Raw genomic sequence first — 20,366 nt, forward strand, 5'->3', positions numbered from 1 at the left:
CAGGTGCGGGGCCTCGAGTGTCCGGTTACCAGCAATTCTAAAGGTGACAACCTTCGGGTTGCCAGGAAAGTTGGAGGGTGTATTTTTGGACTTCCTAGGACAATTTAACTGACCGTGGCAGATGTATGAAATGAAGGTTTCTGTATCTTAGTCAATAAACTCTCTCAATTTTAGCGTCCTCGAAACTACCCCACAGCCAAGTATACCTGCAAATTATGTGATGCTTTGATTGAGTCAGTGACATTTGCTCATAAGCACATTAAAGAGAAGAAGCACAAGAAAAACATAAAGGTGAGTTAATGACACTTTTAGAAATCCATGCTTTATATTTGTTTCAGTATTGTTATCCTGCTAATGATGATGCAATTATATTTGCCCTGAAGTCTTGCCTTGTTCTTACCAGGCTTAATATTCTGCTAGTGTTATACAGAGTGCTTCTCTATATAATGTCTACCAATGTCCATAGACATTGGTAAAAGCAACAAATACGTAGTTTGAGACTTTTTTCCAGCATAGAGTGAACTCGGGACTGCCTCTAGGATATTACTGATATCTCCTAATAACCATCATTAAAGGGAGCTTTCATTCAATGTATAATTCAGTATTATTGTGCAGGTCATAAGTTTTTTTTTAAAGTGGTTTTTTTGTGTGTGTGTGTGTAATAAAAAGCTGTCACAACTTAACCTCATTTGTTGTTCATGAGTTGTGTAATGGTATCATTAACTGTATCTGCTCTCTTCTTAATATGTCATTTAGTGGCGTTCTGACAGCTATAATATACTTGATTTAGAATGAGTTGGTAAGAATGAATTTAAAATTTGTAATTGCCATTTTGACAATAGCCTAGATAAAACGAAAGGGTTGTTGAATACTCCAGTATGAGAGAATATATATCAATAATTAAAATAACAGCTTTATATTTATATATATATTGAAAACTATTGCCAGCATAACTGCAGTTTGACATTTTATTATTACTGAAAGAAACTTCTGCTGCGCCTGCCCTCCTTCCCCACCTTTGCCCCAGAAGACCAAAGGAATTGAAAGGCACGTACAGGGTTTCCCTTTTGTCTTCAACTTCATTATTCTCTACCACTCCTTATAAGGAGAAAGGGATGTTTGCCTATGCCTTTTATATAGGTGTATGGATTTTTGTAAATTACCGAAGCCTCTAACGTGACGTCTCAAACTCTTTATCTAGATAGAATCATTGTATATCATCTTTCTCTAGACCTTAATTGTGTCCTAACGCATCAACTGTTTGAAACTGCTTACTAGCTCCGTAATATAGATGGGCACACAGAAATGTTTATGGCGGTAGGTTGTGTGTACCTACCCCTACCTCATGAAAGCAACTGAGGAGAGTCATTGAAATATGTTAAAATATGGTTGTCCTTGAAGGAAAAGCAAGAAGAACAACTGCTGACTACCCTGCCTCCACCAACACCTTCCCAGATACAAGCTATTGGTGTTGCCATTGAAAACGTAGTGCAAGAGTTTGGCTTAAATAATGAGGATTTGGAACAAAGACTCAAAATTAAAACAGCGATGGAAGATTTATTGCACCCAAAATTGCCAGGTATAACTCTGCCATTTGGTTTGATGGTCAAATATACTAAAAAGAAAAAGCATTTTTCTCCGCAAGAGTAATCTTAATCTCTGATTTTGACAAGTTCTACCAATAATATAATTTGATTTTTGTCAGTATGTTCTGCTTGGTGACGTAGTGGCAATATTTTGGCCTGAAGGTTGCTCTAAATTACATCAACTGCCACTGACCCAGTGGCTGGGAATCAGCAGGGTTTAGAGGAGGCCCAAGCCATGCCCTCTTGGGCGTGGCCTCAATCCCTTTTGCCAGCAGCAGGGATAAGGTGTAGGAACTGTTGTGCTACTGAAAGATTCTTCAGAATTGGGGTGATCCTCTGATGGCTGTCTACACCAGTTCTAGGACTAGAATCTGCTGGCAAGGCATTGCAAAGTGGCTGCACTCCAACCCAGGATTTGGATTAAGATGTTGAGTTTATACAAAAAATTGCTTTCTTTGCAGGTTGCTCGCTAAGGCTGTACGGCTCCTCCTGTAGCAGATTTGGTTTCAGAACATCTGACATAAACGTTGATGTCCAGTTTCCAGCCAATGTAAGTAAGCAGGTTATTATTAGTGTTGTAAAATTGGCTGAATTGCCTTTTATAGTAACATTTAAGCAAGTAATAACCAAAGGTGCCAAGTGGTAATGGGATTTTTATTTACCAAAATGTATCGATCCAAGGGGAGCTGTTGTTAACTGCGTCTGAACTAAAATCATCTTAATCTGTTGTTAAAGTAGTGGTATTACTCTGTGCTAATAGCATCTTCAATCCAATGAACTCAAAGCACTTCACAAACACAAATGAGTTAAACCTCACCTCCCAGCAACCCTGTGAGGCAGAGCAGGAGATTTATATCCATTTTACAGATGGGGAAACTGGGCCTTAGATGTTGTGACTTGCCTTAGGTGTCACAGTGATCCTCCTCTGTCTTTTCAATATGGAAGTATTAAAAATCCATCATTAAAAAACACATTTTTCAAATGTTTCAGTAGCTTAAATAATAATCTTCTATGATTTGACTCCATTTCACAGATGGCTCAACCAGATGTTCTCTTACTTGTACAAGAAAGTCTGAAGAATAGTGGTAAGAAATACTTGTTCACTGGTTTCAGTTTCATTTCAAAAGCACCCCTGGCCGTTCTCACAATACTCCTTCACTGAATGCAAAACCTTTTTTAAATAGATGCATCAGCTCAAATGCTTACTTGATTTTTACAGAATAATGTAAGTCTGTCTCCAGATGTAGTTTCATTCTTCTTCTACACTAGTAAATTGACAGGTACAAGAGTAAAGGTATTAAGCTTACATAATTGGAGGAGGGAGCATTTTGTACATTGAATTCCAAAATCCCTTCACAGCTAGGGAAAAGAGTTGGAGTTTTTATGTGGCTGTGTTTACTTGGTCAGTGACCTTGCTGAGACTTAAGCGTGTGAAGTAAATGAGACTACACAGTGCATGAAGTTAAGCAGGGGCCTCAGTCTTTGCAGGAGTGGTGCCTTGGATAGAATTATGTGGTGGTAGCCTAAAACCACAACACTCTAAGGTGTAACATTCTGTAATGATCCCCTAGCTCTTTCTGTGAGCACTGCTGATGGGATCACAGAAACAAAGGTTGATAGTAATATTCCCCTGCTAGCCCAAAATGTAGTGCAAATCTCCCTAGAGTAAGGTGTGCTCCTTTACATACCTTAGAGTCTCTCATCAACAGAAGTTGGTCCAATAAAAGATATTACCTCACCTACCTTGTCTCTCAAATATCCTGGGACTGACACGGCTACAACAACGCTACAGAACTAATGCCGTCAGACAAGCTGTTTAGTGTAGGCTTGTCATGTGTATTCCAACAAATGACTTACCCTGAATCGATAATGGTAGATACTAAATGCATCACTTGTATAAGGCCTAAAGAATTTAGCTGCTTTAGTATTTCGTTCAAATACTAGCTACAGTATGTCCTTTAGTGGTAGAAATTCTAACTGTGTGTTCTCATCCCCATCAGGAATGGGGATGCCCCTCTTTTCCACAGGCTAGCTTGTGAGGATGATTTACCTAGCGACATAAGTGTGCATGGTGCTTCTTACTTGAAATAGGACTGACTAGTCTTTGTCCCAAAGTACTTAAGGCCCTATTTTCAGATCTTAGCCTCCTTTCATGTACATACAACTTTGTGCACGCATCTGCACATAGGTTTTTGGTGTGCTGATGTTTCGTACACAAGATAGAATGTGTATATGGAAACCCATCACCTGCATGTTGAGGTACTAAAAAAATGCCACTCAGTCCTAATTTATGCACATCAGTGAAGACTGGGTTGAAGCCAGCTGAAAACGGGGTCTTTACAATCTAAGTAGAATATACACAAAGGAAAAAGAGAGGGAGGGTGGCTCCTTTTCTATTTTACCGTGTGTGTGTGTGTGAGGTTTTACTCTTCTTTCCGCTCTCTCCCTTGTAGCATTTTCTTTAACACAACTGCTAAGTCGCTGCCTCCTCTACCAACAATAATGTGATCTTGTTTGGAAACACTGCAAGTTTATATAGTTGGACTGCGTTTTTCCTTTCATATTTTCAAAATCTAAATTAACACAATGTCTGATAGTACTGACCCACCGGACTTAACTTTCTATTTTCGTGCTTGAGTTAGTCAGATTTCTAATTGGAGGTGATCCTTTTATGAGCCAGACTGATAGACCCAAAATCTATTTCTACTCCTTGCGCTACATGAGTTTCTCCTTAAACACGAAGAATATTATTAACCATGTGCTTAATGTGGCTTTTTCTTTTTTTTTCCCCCCCCAGAATCTTTTATTGATGTTGATGCAGATTTCCATGCTAGAGTACCAGTGGTGGTGTGCAGAGAAAAGCAAAGGTCTCAGTTGTCAATTTGTGTGTTCTAATAGCATATAGCAATGTCAATTACACATACCCACACCTGAAAAAATAACATTTCTGTACTAAATTATTACAGTTCCATGGATCTTGACACAAACACTTATGGGCAAGTCATTCCTAGCCTAGAATAAGAGGGTAAGGGTTATTTCTTCCTCAACCCCCTCTTCCCCAGTCTCCTTTACAAAAAAAAATAAATAAAAAAAAATAATAAAAAAAAACCTTTTATTTTTTCACTGTGCACCCCTCTGCACTGGGGATGATTGCTAAAGTAGAAAATTTCCTTTCTTCCCTTCTAGACGATGCAGATTTAATATCAAATGAAAGAAACCTAAAAAACAATGTAAGGGGAGCTTAAATAGCTTTAGTGCTATGAGGAAAGGAGTGAGGCATTTTGTTTTGCCCACTTACCACATACCACTTCAGATTCATGAAATATTGTGTAACTAGCTACTGATGTAGAATCTATCACCAGTTGTTTGCAGTTCCTTGGTCTTTCATTCATTGATTTTTTTTCCTGCACTCTGGAAATAGTTTATGAACTGTTTTAGTAACGGGGTTTGGTACAGTGAAATTATTTTGATTCACGGAAGTAAATGACAATGTGTGATGTTTTAGTTCATTGACTAAATGATTTAGTTGCTTAAAAAAAAATCTCCAGAAAGTGAGTGATGAATTGCTGTGAATTTTAAAATGCTTTTGCTCTTGTAAAAGCTTGAAATGTTTAAATTGTAAAACTAAATACACAGGTCAAACTGGTTTTGTTTGCTTCCTTTCATTGTAATGTTAAGCCTCTGAGGCTGTTAAATCTGTCGTCAGAGCCTCAATTTTGTGATAGGTTGTAAGATTTCATCTGACATACGGCTTTCCTTAAAACACCTGCAGGATTTTCAGGTTGTTTCTTTGTCATTGTAGTGGCCTTGTTTGTAAAGTAAGCGCAGGGAATGAAAATGCTTGTCTGACGACAAACCATTTGGCTACTCTTGGAAAACTAGAACCAACTCTTGTACCTCTAGTGATTGCCTTCAGGTACTGGGCGAAGGTGAGTCTTTTTTTAATAAAAACCGTTCTTTTTGTCCAACTCTTGTGTGATGAGTTTCTCAAAACAGGCACCTGGATAAGAGAAGGTAGGCAGTGTACAAAAGTTTAACCAAGATACATCCTGGTTTTCATGGTGTTTCTCTTTTAGTCCAATGTCCTGCTAGTAAATCTCCAGTTGTAGTTTAGGAATGCGATTGCTCTAAGTCTCTTCTTGGGAAAAAGTTACTCTTTGGTCTGAAATTTTGCATGATCTAGAGCAGGGGTTCTCTACCTTGGGGGATGCGGGCAGTCACAAACAGATTGCAATTGCCCTGTCCTTCATATGGCTCCATTAGGGGTTGGATAGACGGTGTGCCCTGCTATGGAAAAGGGGCTTACTGTATGGAAAGCTGAAAATCGCTGGTTTAGATTGAGTGACTCTTTTTTTTTTTTTTTTTTTTTCTAACTTTACAAGAAGAATCTATTCAGTTGCTTCAATGATCTAAATATAACAGTATTTCATGCTTTTAAGAAACTTTCAGTTGCTTTATTAGGTTCTTATAATTCAAAAACGTCTTTGAACTTTAAACGTGACCCACCGGCTTTCCTCCTCTGAGGAATACAATATTTGTTATGTGCAGCATATTATTTTCTTTGCCCATTATGTGCATGCACTGACTGAGATTATCTAATTGTCGCACATATGAGTCGATATGAGTTGCACTAAATTATAGTGTATACAGCAACCGCAACTGTGCCACCTTGCCTTTCCACTTAAAGATCTCTACATAGGCAGCATTTGGTATATGATCATAGAGGTTGATGTGAAACTCTAGCTGGAATTTCTTGACTTTGTACCAAAAAAAATCCACCATAATGTTGCTTAACAAGCTCTTTTGTTACGTGATTGCTGAGAGTCTAACCACATTAATAGCAACGCTTATAAAATATAAAGATGTTGATATGCATATCTTTGTCTGTTAGTCTTTTAAAAAATTGCTTATGAAATCCCAGCTTCTCTGCACCTGAGTACCAGCTGCAAAAGTGCCTCAAGTGCATAGAAGGGGAAGATTATTTGTGAAGAATTCTTAAAATTTGTCATATGAGGTAATTTTCACATTTGAAGTTAATGGAAACAAATTAGGAAGAGTTCATGTGGACAAAATGAGTAGTGGAATCTTTGAGTATTTGGTGCAAGTATGATATGTGTTTGACGGAAGGCAGGGTATGTTTGTTTCATGTAGCAAGTCGCTTTCAAATGGTGAAGTTTGAAGTCCTAAATAAGCCAGTCATCTTTGTGAATGTTAGTCAGTACTCTGGGTATACATACCATATATGCCACCTTAAGTCTTGATTTCTGAAATAGCTTGAGCAGATTACAGTACAAAGATAAGAGTCACAATTCTGAATTTATCATACCATAACTCTTTAAACTGAAAATGAGCAGTTCGTTAAAGGAGCTGAAGGGAATTATGCCGAGATCTCATTGACGCAATTTCCCTTCACCCTCACTGCAAATCCCAACTGTTGCGTACAACCAGTAGCTTGTATGGCTGGAAGATTATCAGATCTGATTATCAGAATGGAATGCATACAAGAAAAGTGATTTCAGTATTCTTATGCTAGAACACCGGCTGTGATTTTAATAACTCCATGAAGTCCTTTGGAACCAAACACATCCCACAACATGGGGACAAACGAGTTATGTAAATCTTTGCGCTCTCTTCCGGTATTTAAATTGATGGTTTTGCAAATAGGAGAATGATGATAGATACCAAAAAGACTATTTGTAATAAAAAGCTTGATGTGGAAAAATATTAACGTGTTTCAATTTTTTTTTTACAGCTGTGTTGTGCTGATCGTCCTGAAGAAGGAGGTTTGCCATCTTACGTGTTTGCTTTAATGGTCATTTTCTTTCTACAACAGAGGAAAGAGCCATTTCTGCCTGTTTATTTGGGATTGTGGGTACGTGCCACTTAAATCTCATCAATCTGAGGGTGATATTTTCTGTTATAATTGTAAATTATTACTTGCTTGTGTCTTGCCTATCCCTTGTGCAGGAGAGTAAGACACTTAGTCACCAACAGCAAAATATCAGTATAGTTTTTGTGTGCATAATATATGTGACAAGAACATGCCACAATTAAGTTTGGTTGAGCAATTTTAATTCCTCCCCCTTGCGCGCAAGCATTATGATGCAGTCTTTAATTACGTGATCACATATTATTTTCCACAGGATACTAGCCTCATTCAGTGCACGGAATGGACAGTGCTCACTTAATGAGCAGTTATTCGCTCTTTTTTGTTTTCTCATTGTTCAGTGTGTGGGCCCCTATCTCCTTGGCTGCACAGTCCTGATTCACCCATACCGCAGGTCCATATTGCGCACTGATGTGGCGGGGGTCCTATGGAAAAAATAATATGCAATTATGTAGTTAAAGACTGTATCATCATGCCTGGGCACAAGGGGGATTAATTAAGGTGGTATCCTATGTGTAATTTTTTTCAAAAACAACTCTATAACTTTTGAGTGGGACTTAGGCACTTAACGTTTATCCTAGGCCTATAACAGACTTCTTCAAACACTGATCTATTTTATCATTAGCGTATTTCAGAATTGTTTACAGACTTGCTATTTACATACAGCTCTTGATCTTGGTTAACGAGTCAAATCGATGTATGTATAAAATTTTATTTAAAGCCACGTGACGGAACCTCTAACAAAGTAAAGATACCAATATAAATCATAACTAGATGGATACTGCGTGTAATTTCTTATTTTGAAAATCGACTAATGGAGTTGCAGTGCGCATTGGTGACATTTAATCAGAAAGCCGATTACCTGGGGAGGAAGAACCCTATCGAATGAGAATTCAGTAAGCCTGTCTTTATTATGGGTATAGTATATGATGATTTTTGTACGTCTTTAAAATACTGACTTTTTTCTGGATGATTAATAGTATGGAGGATGTTGGTTTGAAATTCTTCAGATAAAAAAGGTGTCTGGTGTTTTTTCCTCTTTCCCTCTGCACTCTCCAGATTGGAGGATTCTCCTTAAACAAATTAGCAAACTTCAACCTTAAAGATGTTGAGAATGATATCGTGGTCTGGGAGTATAATCCTGCTGTTGATGATGCTGATTCTCCAAAAGAAGCTTCTCCTAAAAGGGGCAAGGTCTGAACCATTTCAGTTACTTCAGTAGTAATCTAGAAATCGCTACTGCTACTCTCAGCAATGACCACCCGTCTTTATTTTAAGTGGAGTAAAATTGTTGATGTATTGCGAAGCTAAGCTGCATAATTCAGTGGCTGTGTGCAGTGTTGTGGCCGTGTCAGTCCCAGGATATTAGAGAGACAAAGTGGGTGGTGATAAAAATGTATTACCTCACCCACCTTGTCTCTGTAATTCAGTGACTGGTTTTCTGTTGCGTATGCGACATCTAAAGACAAATGTGACAAGTAGTAGGAGACCAGGAAGTAATTCTAAGTCTTAAGGTATTGGTGATGCTTGCCAGGGATACCCAGGGTTGTAAGGCACCTCGCTATGCGGAAGCCTTTTCTATGCCCACTGTGGATCACTCTCTGACTCCATCAGCTACTGGCAACACAAACTTCCCCTCCAGACCTCCACAGGCCCCACTCTCTCTCTTTTTCCAGGTTAGTGATAGGCACACTCCAGCACCCGAGTCCTCCAAGCACGCCTGCAGTGTCCAGGCCCTAAACCACTGGACACTCACACAATTACCAGACCCACTGTTCCCAAAGGAGCAGTTCACCACAGCTTCCCAGTTACTCCTTAGACCACAGCTCAGCTTAACAAATGGCACTTAGATTTGTTTATAGTGAAAACAAGTATAAGTTTACCAGAAAAGAGCCAAGGCCTAAACTTAACGAACAACACTTTTTTCCTGTCTGATAAAGGTTGTCTCATCCAAAAAATCTTTCTCCCGGCTTTTAGCAGCAAGGTTGGTTGTGACCCTCTGTTCATAAGAGAAGCATGCTGTCGACTTGTCTCCTAGGTGAACGATGCAGTTTGTCTCTCTACCGTTACCGTACAAAAATCCATTGTCTTAACTTGTGAACAGGATTCCCCTCCTCTCCTCCCATTCGTTGTTTTTTCCTCTGTGCTCCTTTCTTGTCGGTTTTTACGATCTCTTGATTAGCCTTGTGCTCAGATAGTAGGTGGGCTTCCATTTGTGAAGTAGACCATACATAATGCACTTGACCAGCCAGCCAGAGATAAGCATCTCTTCTCTCTTGCCTGGCAGGAGTATGCTGATCCCCTTCTGGTGACCTGCCTTAACTCGCACTGAAAATTATGTGCTTAAGGTCTATGTATACGTAACTTCTGGTGACCTGCCTTAACTCGCACTGAAAATTATGTGCTTAAGGTCTATGTATACGTAACTCCTTACATATTATCGGTACACACATCTCACAATGATTATGCTGACCAGTGTGCCACAGGTTTTCATTAGAGACCGCTTCAGTGAACCAGTATGTAGATACCAGATCCCCTGTGCCCTCAGCTAGTTGGCACCAAGAGGTCCCAGGGTCACAGTCCTGGGTTGTTAATATTGCTTAAAGTAGGGGACAACTGTAATTGACAGAATTCCAAAAATCCTTTTTCAGACTTGACTATGTCAACTGAGTCACTCTTAATTTCAAACTACTATTTTTCTTATCTAATAGCATTGCTCTTTTTAGAAATAGCATAACTGTATAAATTCAGTCCAAATCGCACATGGGAGTGTTTTATAATACAGAAGTTACATAAACTTAATCCAACAATGGCTAACATTTATGATGTTTTAAGTGTAAAATACTCCATGACCTTGTCTAAAAAGATCTTATTTGGTAAAATACTAAGCAATCTTTATATAGCAAAAATATGAAATCCTTTTAAAAATAATTTGTGCTGTGTTTATAAATCAGAGCCATTATAAAACTCACGTAAACTAAATTCTTACAAGTGTATTAAGATAATGTATAGCCGTAAAAGCTAGGACCGCCTGAATCTAAGGAAAAGCATAATGTAGTCTAAAAGACTGTGTCAATAATTTGTCACAGTACCAAACTGGATTCGCACTGAATCCCAGCATCCACGTCTTTTGCTTCATGCCAAATTATTGATGGTTAGCCCTAAGAAACAACTCCAACCAAAGAGGACAAACTTTCAGAGTTGGCAGAATAAATATCCACAGAGATTTTAAACTGTGTAATTTGCTCTGTCTGTGGCTTCCCCTTCTTGCTTGAAGTGCACATTTTGTGCCTGTACATTTAAGTGACCATACAGGGTGATTCTTTCTGAAGAATGTTTTGCATTTGATGAGGCTATATCTTTCACCCTAACTGAGGTTTTTATGCTCTGAAATGCTCACTTTGAAGTGTATTAATGATAGCACAAGAACATTTTTATTTAAATACACAATCATGATTCATATTAGCCATAATCATACATGTCACTGTCCAACCGTTATTACATTTGATTTATAAGAGTTTGAGGTGTTAGTGTAAATCAAGATAACTATCTCTTTGAATTGTCCTCTTCTGTAGCTGTAAAATGTGTGTTTAACTCTCATAATGTTGTAGTTTCCCTTGTTTGAGTAGAGCATTAATTTTTATTGTTGAGACCTGCACACTCGTCGCAGACGTGACTGTGTGTCAGTGAAAAGCAAGTTTAAGACTGGCAGAATGATTTTTCTGCCCCATAAAAGAGGGTTTTTCATCCACCTTAAAACTGAAGAGGGTTTTACTTTCTAATTAACAGGTTCCCTTAGTGTTTGATTCAGGACACCAGTGTTCAGCACCAGTTGGGCAGCTTTGGGTAGAACTGCTTCGCTTCTATGCCTTGGAGTTCAATCTGGCTGATCTGGTCATCAGTATACGACTCAAAGAACCAGTGTCTCGTGAATCAAAGGACTGGCCTAAAAAGCGCATGGCTGTGGAAGGTACCTGAAGTCTGTCAATTAAGACTTATCGGCCCTCTGACTTACCAAGTACGCTGTCAGATATGTTAGAAAAACAATTTCAGGCATATGTTTCTGTGTGATATTATAAAATGTTTTAAACATATACAGTTTCCTCCACAAAGTCTAGAGCTCTCTTTATTGCTAATGCGTTCCTAAAACAGTTCATTAAATTAATTGACAATATATCTAAAATTTGTTGTAAAACAAAACAGGACTAATCAAACCTGTCTTTGCTGCTTCTTTATATCCATCAATGAAGTGTTAGACTTTTGTATTCAGTTAGCTCCTGGCTTTCTTTTTCTTTCAGACCCTTACTCAGTAAAGAGGAATGTGGCAAGAACTCTGAACAGTCAGCTAGTATATGAATATATTCTTCACTGCTTAAGGGCAACTTACAAATATTTTGCCTTGCCCCACAAAAAACCTACAAAATCCAGCCCCCAAAAGCCTTTGAATGTCAATGAGGAGACATCACAAAGATTAGAACCTGAAAAGGATGCCATAAAGCATGATGCCACCGATACGCAAAACGTAGCTGACCAAATGGGGGAAGTGGTAGCAGCTGATTGTATTAATATTATTGATAGAAGTATAGACACGCCTCAGGCATGTACAGTTGATCCTTCAAAGGTGTTTGTCTCTAAAAGCGTGGCCAAAGAAGAATTGGCAGATGATATAGGACATTTGGGAATTGCTCAGGAAGATTCAGACTTTGTAATTGAAGAGATGATTTCTGGTGATAATGAGAACTTCAAACCAAGCTGTGTAGAGACAGAAAGTGGAAATGAGGAGGAGGAGGAGGAAGAGGAAGAAGATGACCAAGATGAGAAATGGCAGAAAAATGTGATAGTTATTGATCAAGGCTTGGATGACTACAGTGAAAATGGAGATCTCCCTATTCCAGCAAGTGAGCATGATATTGAAACATACGGTATTTCGCACTCTGAAGGTGTTCAGAGCACAGTAGTCAGAGAGAGTGATGAGTTTGGTTTCGAGTGCAATGTAATATTCGACGATAAGGCTGACATGGATGAGGAGAGCACAGAGGGGACTGATGAACTGGATGATTCCCTGAACAAACGTGCACCTTCGTTATCTGAAATAAATAACTCGGATGAGGAAGGAGAGGAAGAGGAGGGAGAACAGAGTTTTCTCCTAAACCAAACAGAATGTGGTGGGATTGTGACTGGACAAGATGATGAGCTGGACAATACTTACACTGCATCTGGGGATGAAGATGCACTGTCTGAGGAAGAATTGTCCGTCTCTGTTAAATATGAAGAGACAGAGCTGGGAAAACATGTAGATAAATCTCTAAGGGTAGATTTGAATGAAGAGGATTTTATAGAGAAAGGAAGCCTTTGTGAAGAGGACATACTAATAGGACAATTTATGGAATCTGAGCTCTTTTATGAATTTAATAAACCCGCGTTCACAAAGGGCAAGGTAAGCTTTTAACATCTAACCACCAGGAAATATTACTAAGTATAGTTCTGATTCATAAAAGGGCCGTAGACTTAAAAAATGTCTTGCTTTCTATTCACGCAGTCTCCTATGGTTGTATGTAGCTTGTGCAGACGAGAAGGTCACCTAAAGAGGGATTGTCCAGAAGACTTCAAAAAAATTGAGCTAGACCCTTTGCCAGCGTTGACACCCAAGTTTTCAAATATTTTAGATCAAGTTTGCATCCAGTGTTACAGTAAGTCATCAATACTGCACTCTTTCAATATGTTTATGGAAAATATGAATTAGTCAGCTAGATTTTAATAGTACTTTAGGGAATTCTCTGAGGTCAACAGCATCAGTGGTGCTGGGTTTTGAAAGTAGCAAACTTAGTACAACAGGTGAGATTCTGTAGGGTAATGACATTAGTTTAATTGCTAAATTGCACCTGATACTTGTTATATTCATAAGTCTAAATTGTACCCCCAAAGAGTAAAAATCCAAAGTGTGTAGGCTGATCTTATGACTCCTTGAACTAAACATGGAGTCAATGAAAGCTGCTGGATATTGGATGTTCCTGAAATTTAGGCATCTACACACAGACTTCAGAGCCTATATGAGGCATCCTTTTTCCAAAAATGTTGTCTGACCCTCTTCAGTGCGGTTCTTTGTGTGATATTTTGTATCTCGTTACCAGAAATTGGTGTTTGAAAGAACAAAGGCAGGACCATTTCTAGAAAGAACGATACGCTGACTTCAGATTTTTTGAACCATTCTTCCCCCCTCTCCCCCCCCCCCATTCATTTGATCTTTCAGTATGGCACCCTTCACTTCTGACTAGACAAAACGACTGTTTTCCTAATGTATTTTTTTGTTTGACTTAGTATTTCTCTGCTTCTACCCACTCCTCCCTCTCTTCCCCTCCCACATCAATTTCCTTTTTTCCCCCTTCCTGTCACTTAACGGTGGCAATGTTTTTACATATTTTGCCTGAATGGGTGTGTTTCTGGCTTTTTTAAAGAGGATTTTGCTCCAAATATTATAGAGGATCAGGCTCGTGAACATATACGGCAAAATCTGGAAAGCTTCATCAGACAGGAGTTTCCAGGTAATTGTGCAGCTTCTTTTCATACTCATATTTAGTTTTTTTTTAAAGTTTCACTTTTTTAGCATTTTCAACAATTTCATTGTACCAGTATAAAGAACAACGTTAGCTAATTTAAACTTCTTCTTAAAATATTCTGTTTAGTTGTTTAAGACTCTGCTATAGGACTTCAGATTAATTGGGAATATTTTCTCTTGCAATAATCTCAGCTCGCTGTTAAAGCTTGAAGTTTCCACCTCATACATTATAAAAAAAATAGAAATGGACATGTTTTTGGAGCTTGTTGTTTGTTTGTTTTAAGAAAGAGCACAATCTCAAGGAGGCAGGGCATAATCATAGAATATCAGGGTTGGAAGGGACCTCAGGAGGTCATCTAGACCAACCCCTGCTCAAAGCAGGACCAATCCCCACCTAAATCATCCCAGCCAGGGCTTTGTCAAGCCTGACCTTAAAAACTTCAAAGGAAGGAGATTCTACCACCTCCCTAGGTAACGGAATCTCCTTCCTTTGAAGTTTTTGAAGCCCTGGCTGGGATGATTTAGGTGGGGATTGGTCCTGCTTTGAGCAGGGGGTTGGACTAGATGACCTCCTGAGGTCCCTTCCAACCCTGATATTCTATGATTATGCCCTGCCTCCTTGAGATTGTGCTCTTTCTTAAAACAAACAAACAAACAAAAAGCTCCAAAAACATGTCCATTTCTATCTTTTTTACATCCTGTTGGTGAGAAAAGATCATGACATCAGCAGGCATGAACAATAGCTGTTTAAGAAACCAGTAATCACAATTTTATAACAAAACTTTCATAACTAGCATTTTCATCTCAAATTCATGAGTCAAAGTTCGCTGTTCCAGTCATTGTGTTCATTCTTGTAAGACCGCGACAGACTTTCTGAAACCCCTGGCACCCCACCTTGGAATCTTGATCAGGCCAAAAGTATCCCCTTCCTTTTCAGTTCATCTGAGAAATAGCTTTATTTTTCTGCCCTTATTCTCAGTGTAGAAAGAAAAATGTACTGCCTGTCCATCACTCTGGGAGTATTCTAAAGCAGAGGCATAACTCTTGGCTATCAGCAAAGCTCCGTAGACTGGAGCTACGGTTTCTATTTCTGGAAATATATACGGTAACCACCTGGGCTTCAGTTCGTAGTCTTGCCAAATTTGTATGCAGGCTGCATGTGGAATTTTTGGCCAAAGATTGTTGCATCTGTAAAGACTTGTCGTAACCCAGAGAGAGTTCTTGTATCGCTTATCCAGAGCCTCAAGGATTTAGTCAAATCCTCGTGCTGCTAATCTAGTTAGTTTGCCACTTAATTTGTTCCTGGGTGTGTCGGACTCCTATTTGATCCTGGGTAAATTTCTTAATCTCTGTGTCTTCATTCCAATTTGTAAAATGGGGATTCTTCCCTGCCTCAAAGGGGTGAGGTGAAGTTAAATTCATTATTTCTGAAGGACTCCAGCACTGTGAGTATCATAGTTACACAGGAAGTCAAATTCAATTATCACAGTGTTTTCTTCTGGCCTTGAAATCTCTGAAAAGTCAGTAAATATATTAACTTTGATACCTATCCTAAATTTTATATTTAATCTTAATTTTCATTGTACACTGAAGACTGGTGTCTTGTCACCAGAGGAGGGTAGAGGTGGAGGGCTGTGCTAATCACTGATTTAATTACTTCCAGGCTCTCTCTTCCAGTCCAAATCCCCATTACTATTCAGACTGCCATAGGGGCCTGAAAATCATCTATCACTACTGCACCTGCTCCGTAAGCCCCTGCAGGTTACTAAATTTGTTCAAAAAATTAACAAAAGCCAGAAAAGAGACATTGCAGGGATAGGTTTCAGAGTAGCAGCCATGTTAGTCTGTATCCGCAAAAAGTACAGGAGTACTTGTGGCACCTTAGAGACTAACCAATTTATTTGAGCACAAGCTTTTGTGGGCTACAGCCCACTTCATCGGATGCATAGAATGCATATATCATAGAATATCAGGATTGGAAGGGACCTCAGGAGGTCATCTAGTCCAACCCCCTGCTCAAAGCAGGACCAATCCCCAATTTTTGCCCCAGATCCCTAAATGGCCCCCTCCAGGATTGAACTCACAACCCTGGGTTTAGCAGGCCAATGCTCAAACCACTGAGCTATCCCTCCACTCACCCTCCCTCCATATATATATGTCTTCTTACTATACGTTCCATTCTATGCATCCGATGAAGTGGGCTGTAGCCCACGAAAGCTTATTGCAGGGATACTGTCATCTTGTAAATCACATTGAAATATGAAAATTGTGTGCGTACTCTGGCTATAAAGAACACCTGTTCGTGAATCCTTTTTTTCTTAATGCCAAAAATGATGAAAATTTTGCTGTACGCTTTAGTCATTGTTTTGACACACATGCCTTTTAATTTATTACTCTAAAAGGTACTGAATTAGACCAGTAACTGTACAGTGTTATCGTCCATAGACAATGAAGAAATATGCCCTATATTTAATAACTATTCCTTGTAAAGTCCATTATTACCGAAAAATGGTGTTCAACATTGGCCAAATCAGACCCTAGCTATTAAAACTGAACTGATGGTGTATCAGATGTGGTTATAGTGTTGTGTCCTTTACAGGAACCAGGTTGAACTTGTTTGGCTCATCAAAAAATGGCTTTGGCTTCAAACAAAGTGACCTTGATATCTGTATGACAATTGATGGACTGGAAACTTCTGAGGTAGACTTAGAGCTCTTTTGTATAACTTGTACTGGTATTTTATAGATAGAGCTATTGTTGCTGTGACCACTGTCTCGTGACATCCTTTTGCAAAAAGGACTTGCGCAGTCGCTGAAAAAGGAAATAGAACTTCTACCAAAAAACGTAAATTGGCTAGTGTCTTGCTGCTGTGTCAGCTAATCCGGTTTAAGATTTTCTTCCTTTACCGTTGAGCTTATTCGTAGATTCTTCAGTGAAATGTTAATATTGTTTGACAGGGAAATGTATGAGGCACATTGATTCAGCATCACAGTGTTGATGCATGGTAAGGTAGAAAACGAAGATGGGGTGAGAAAGAAGCAAGTCTTTTTTTCTTTTTGGTTATATAAATTAGCAAATGCTTTAAATGCATGTTTATGCATGCATGAACTCTTTTAAGAACATTAGGGTATCCTTTAGTGTTGACTTGAAAATACGCTACATTTTGAAACTGTCTGGTATGAATGCCGCTGAGTGTACAATTTAGGTGTCTTTTTAATGATATGGCTTTAAGCCTAATGACGGGCAATGAATGGCACATGAACTGAAATGGCTTGGCTAGGACATGGTCTAATAGTAATGCTTACATATAGCTTTTCTAGAATTTTGCGATGGGCACAAAACATTATCAGTGCACTGAAATCTTTTTTCCTCTCCTTTTTCAGGGACTTGATTGCATAAGAATAATTGAAGAATTAGCCAGAGTGCTTAAGAAACATTCAGGTACCTTCCTAGAGAATAAGAGTGGATAGTTCTGTGTACATGAATTTGTATACTATTTATGGAGTCAGAAGGTTCAGGGGTATAAGTACACAGATATCATTAAGATAACTAATGCACTGAAGAGTTCAGTGTTAGCAGGATTGGGGACTTAGATTGTGAACATTTGTAGACCTTCACTGCATGACCAGGCCCATTTGAAGGGTTCTAAGGTTTATAGAACCAGGCCTAAATTAGACTCTGATACTGTGTTAATAACATACGTGAAAACAAGTCCTAAGTTACAAGTTTGACCCTTCGGACAGTGGTTATAGGTTTGTATTTACATATCCATTTTTTTGTTTGTTCACAAGTAACATTAATAATAATATTAATAATGCTGAAGATGGCACACACTAGACATTACAGTTTAGCGTCACAGTATATTCCTGTAAAAATCACATGTAAATGCCTTTTTATGAGGATTTCATTCACTCTGTACCAGATAAGTATTTATGCTATTTTGCTATTTAAACAACAATTTAGTTTTCAGCTAATGTTAAATGAAAACTAATGCCAGAAACGCTATGAATAATGAATATTCATTGTATTAAAGTGAAAGCCAAACTTAATATTCCTTCCTAGGTCTAAGAAATGTCTTGCCAATAACAACTGCTAAAGTGCCAATTGTCAAGTTCTTCCATGTGAGAAGCAGTCTTGAAGTAGATATCAGTTTATATAATACACTGGTAAGATCACGATTATAAATCACCTATTCCAGTTAGATTTTGAGGTTCTAATGCTCCATTCGACTCTTTCTGGGTGAAGTGAAAGGAGGCAGAGCAGCTGTTTTCTGCTAAAATTGTACGCTAGTAGTAAATTTAGTTAGCTTAATAATAGCAAACACCAGTGTTTTGGGGTGCATTGATCCTTTTGTAGGACTTGGAGGGAACGGCGTAACATCCTGGGCAGCGAGAAGACCATCGCTGCATGTGTTAAGTGTGGGGACTGTCACGGTATCAGGGCTGTCTCATCTCGAACAAAATAAGTCGCTTTCCATTGCACACTATGCTCTGGAGAATTAGGCTGGTGAAAGGTGGAAAACATTAGCTGGAAACAATCTTCCTTTTACCAGATTCAAATCTGGCCACACAAGCCTTTTTAACTTGGAGGGTTTTAACCGTAGATTATCTGGATTATGAAAAGCCCCAGGTGCTACAGTTAGCAGGACTTTGAGAATGGTCCCAAACCCGGCTCGCCTTGTTACATTCTCCATGGAAGCAAAATTTATGTCCCAAGTACGTGGCCAAATGTTTTAAAAAACCTATTTAATCAGTGACTCTAGACTTCAAAAGCAAATTCATTGAGACAGTAAGTCTCTGTATCAGCTGAGGGAGATTATTTTAAATGCTAGGTGTGGTGAAAGCCTGTTCGTCAGGTTACGCGTCTGTATGTGTCAGTTGGTAGTGCCTGCATTTCTGGGATGAACTGCATTTGTGGGTTTAGGAACTGCCCCAGAATTTATGCTCTGCCACATGCCTTAGAAATACAGTAGTAGCTTGATGCTTCACTCTTCTGAGGTATTACCTTTTGGATGCTTCTGCATATTGTTTGTGAGCAGATGAAAGTTAAGAATCTTGATAAGCTCCTCCCACCAGAGCAGGTGGTAACCGCGCTCTCCTGATGAACGCTTCCTGTCTGAATAAAACAGGTTTTAATGTGCAGAACTCGGTAAGTGGTTTTGCTGAGCTCCAAACAACTGCAGCGTGTGCCTTTTAATTCAGTGCACTTAACAGTTTAAGTTGTAAATAGGTGAAAGTGTATGTGCTCACACATTTGTACACGCACAGACACATGTATATTCATACATATTAGGGCTGTCAAGCGATTAAAACGGTTAATTGTGCTGTTAAACAATCATAGAATACCATTTATGTAAATATTTTTGGATGTTTTCTACATTTTCAAATATATTTCAGTTACAACACAGAATACAAAGTGTACACTGCTCACTTTATTTCTTTTTGATTACAAATATTTGCACTGTAAAAAACAAAAGAAATAGTATTTTTCAATTCACCTAACACAAGTACTGTAGTCCAATCTCTTTATCATGAAAGTTGAACTTAGGAATATAGAATTATATACAAGAAAATAACTGCATTCAAAAATAAAACAATGTAAAACTTTAGAGCCTACAAGTCCACTCAGTCCTACTTTAGCCAATCGCTCAGACAAACAAGTTTGGCTACAATTTGCAGGAGATAATGGTGCCTGCTTCTTGTTTACAACGTCACCTGAAAGTGAGAACAGATGTTCGCATGGCACGGTTGTAGCCGGCGTGTCAAGATATTTACGTGCCAGGTGCGCTAAAGATTCATGCTCGTGCTTCAGCCACCATTCCTGAGGACATGCGTCCATGCTGATGATGGGTTCTGCTCGATAACAATCCAAGGCAGAGCGGATAGACGCATGTTCATTTTCATCATCCGAGTCAGATGCCGCCAGCGGAAGGTTGATTTTCTTTTTTGGTGGTTCAGGTTCTGTAGTTTCTGCATCTGAGGGTTGCTCTCTTAGGTCTTCTGAAAGCATACTCCATGCATCGTCCCTCTCAGATTTTGGACAGCAGTTCAGATTCTTAAACCAGGGGTCTAGTGCTGTCGCTATTTTTAGAAATCCCACATTGGTACTTTCTTTGCCTTTTGGCAAATCTGCTGTGAAAGTGTTCTTAAAACGAACATGTCCTGGGTCATCAACCAAGACTGCTCTAACATGAAATATATGTCAGAATGCAGGTAAAACAGAACAGGAGACATACAATTCTCCCTCCAGGGAGTTCACTTACAAATTTAATTACTGTATTATTTTTTTAACGAGCGTCATTAGCATAGAAACAGGTCCTCTGAAATGGTGGCCAAAG

At 38.8% G+C, this 20,366-nt stretch overlaps 1 protein-coding gene across 7 annotated transcripts in view; it reads left to right on the plus strand.

The window, feature by feature from the left end:
* Positions 1-20,366, plus strand: part of LOC125636962 (terminal uridylyltransferase 7) — a 51,562-nt gene that overhangs the window by 11,168 nt on the left and 20,028 nt on the right. For all 7 annotated transcript variants that reach the window (XR_012668551.1, XR_012668552.1, XR_012668553.1 and 4 more), the window contains exons 4-18: positions 175-291; positions 1,402-1,579; positions 2,048-2,136; positions 2,620-2,671; positions 4,384-4,453; positions 5,389-5,515; positions 7,339-7,458; positions 8,533-8,667; positions 11,263-11,443; positions 11,772-12,910; positions 13,013-13,163; positions 13,929-14,015; positions 16,629-16,729; positions 17,413-17,470; positions 18,092-18,195. Coding sequence is in view for 2 of the 7 variants with exons in the window: in XM_075128673.1 (XP_074984774.1) it covers positions 175-291; positions 1,402-1,579; positions 2,048-2,136; positions 2,620-2,671; positions 4,384-4,453; positions 5,389-5,515; positions 7,339-7,458; positions 8,533-8,667; positions 11,263-11,443; positions 11,772-12,910; positions 13,013-13,163; positions 13,929-14,015; positions 16,629-16,729; positions 17,413-17,470; positions 18,092-18,195 (2,709 nt within the window). In the remaining 5 variants the exon portion in view is untranslated. The remainder of the gene's footprint in view (positions 1-174; positions 292-1,401; positions 1,580-2,047; positions 2,137-2,619; positions 2,672-4,383; positions 4,454-5,388; positions 5,516-7,338; positions 7,459-8,532; positions 8,668-11,262; positions 11,444-11,771; positions 12,911-13,012; positions 13,164-13,928; positions 14,016-16,628; positions 16,730-17,412; positions 17,471-18,091; positions 18,196-20,366) is intronic.

This window comes from Caretta caretta, chromosome 5 (assembly GCF_965140235.1).
Source record: "Caretta caretta isolate rCarCar2 chromosome 5, rCarCar1.hap1, whole genome shotgun sequence".
NCBI lineage: Eukaryota > Metazoa > Chordata > Testudines > Cheloniidae > Caretta > Caretta caretta.